This window comes from Amphimedon queenslandica, unplaced genomic scaffold, assembly GCF_000090795.2.
Source record: "Amphimedon queenslandica unplaced genomic scaffold, v1.1 AMPQUscaffold_1907_Cont26088, whole genome shotgun sequence".
Taxonomy (NCBI): Eukaryota; Metazoa; Porifera; class Demospongiae; order Haplosclerida; family Niphatidae; genus Amphimedon; species Amphimedon queenslandica.
In genome coordinates this window covers 1-1,232 of record NW_003557755.1, presented here as the reverse complement: position 1 = coordinate 1,232, position 1,232 = coordinate 1, and the positions used below count along the sequence as shown (strand labels likewise).

General features: G+C 32.9%; 1 protein-coding gene across 1 annotated transcript; it reads left to right on the top strand.

Moving 5' to 3' along the window:
- The first annotated feature begins 6 nt into the window (after positions 1 to 6).
- LOC109593349 (uncharacterized) lies at positions 7 to 1,067 on the top strand. The gene is made up of 2 exons (XM_020008463.1): positions 7 to 33; positions 84 to 1,067. Exon 2 carries the CDS (start codon positions 137 to 139, stop codon positions 869 to 871), a length of 735 nt encoding a protein of 244 aa, XP_019864022.1. The 5' UTR covers positions 7 to 33; positions 84 to 136; the 3' UTR covers positions 872 to 1,067.
- Positions 1,068 to 1,232: the final 165 nt, after the last annotated feature.

Below are 1,232 nucleotides of genomic sequence, written 5' to 3'. Positions count from 1 at the left end.
TTCATGTTGATAAAGCAACTCATCCTAAATACGGTAAGTTTATTTCTAAAGCCACATTAAGATAAAAATCCTTAAATTTACAGTTGAATTTAAAATTGAGAGGGTCCATGAATGCATTGGTGATGTTTCTAAAGAAATGAGAGCAAGTGTCAGGTCAACCACAGATTCCTTGGAAGAAATAATAAAGTATATTGAACTTAACAAAGAAGTCAAGTTTTTAAAAGAAGCGCAAAGTTTTTATAAAGATCTCATTACTTTCAACCAAACTGTAGCAACCTTCTGGGAAAAAGTAGAAGATCTGCTACAAAATTCCAGAGCTGATTGTAGAGCATATTTTCTGAAGCAGCTGTCCTCAGAATGTCTGGATCTTCGTGATAAATATTTTGAGATACATGATAGTGTCAGTAAGAGTGCCAAGCTTGTAGTACATGAATGTGAAAAAATGGCTATAAAAAGTGAACAAGATTTGGGAAGCGTTGGACCAAATGCAATATCAGCGTTTGTTGGCAATTTTTTTTCTATGATGGACTTGCCAACAACCTCTGATAAGGATCAAGAATTCAAGAGCCTAATGAGTGGTATAGTGAATGTGAGTGACAAAGCTTCGAAATTACAGGGAGATGGAAAGCGCTATAGGCAGTTTCAGGAATATTTTGAAAAGATATATCAAATTCTCAGTCATCTTCAGAAACCAATTAAATCTCTAATGGAGAAAATCCAATGCCTTTCAGAGCGTTTAGAAAGCAGCGAGATTTTGATAACTGAAGCTATGGCTCAGGTTCCAGATCCTTCTGCTGAAGATATAAAGGATAAAATAAGTCAAATGACTAGTGCTCTTATGAGCTACATACAATGCATTGATTTAGATTAATGCAAACAATTTTTGCTGTAAACTATCTATAATATGTAGCATAAACTTAGTTCACAGGCAATTATATTTAACTTGCTTCATTAAAAAAAAATTATTATTAATTTTGTGTACATGGTTGTATTATATGTTAATTATGTAAACATGTATATACTTTTAAACATTGCATGATCTTTTGCTTTTATGGCCTTATGTGTAACATACAATGAGCTGGACAGATAATAAGGACTCACTTGTCTCTTCCATATGGATTCTATAGTATATGCACATGAATCCTAATCACTATTGTAGTGCCAATTCATCCATATTACTTCAGTGATTTTTTTTCTATGCCATAAATTTGAGAAAGTAGTGCTGACAAACA

What these genes read in the sequence shown, in the direction of transcription:
- LOC109593349 (XM_020008463.1), top strand. Translation starts at nt 137, where the DNA reads ATGAGAGCAAGTGTCAGGTCAACCACAGATTCCTTGGAAGAAATAATA.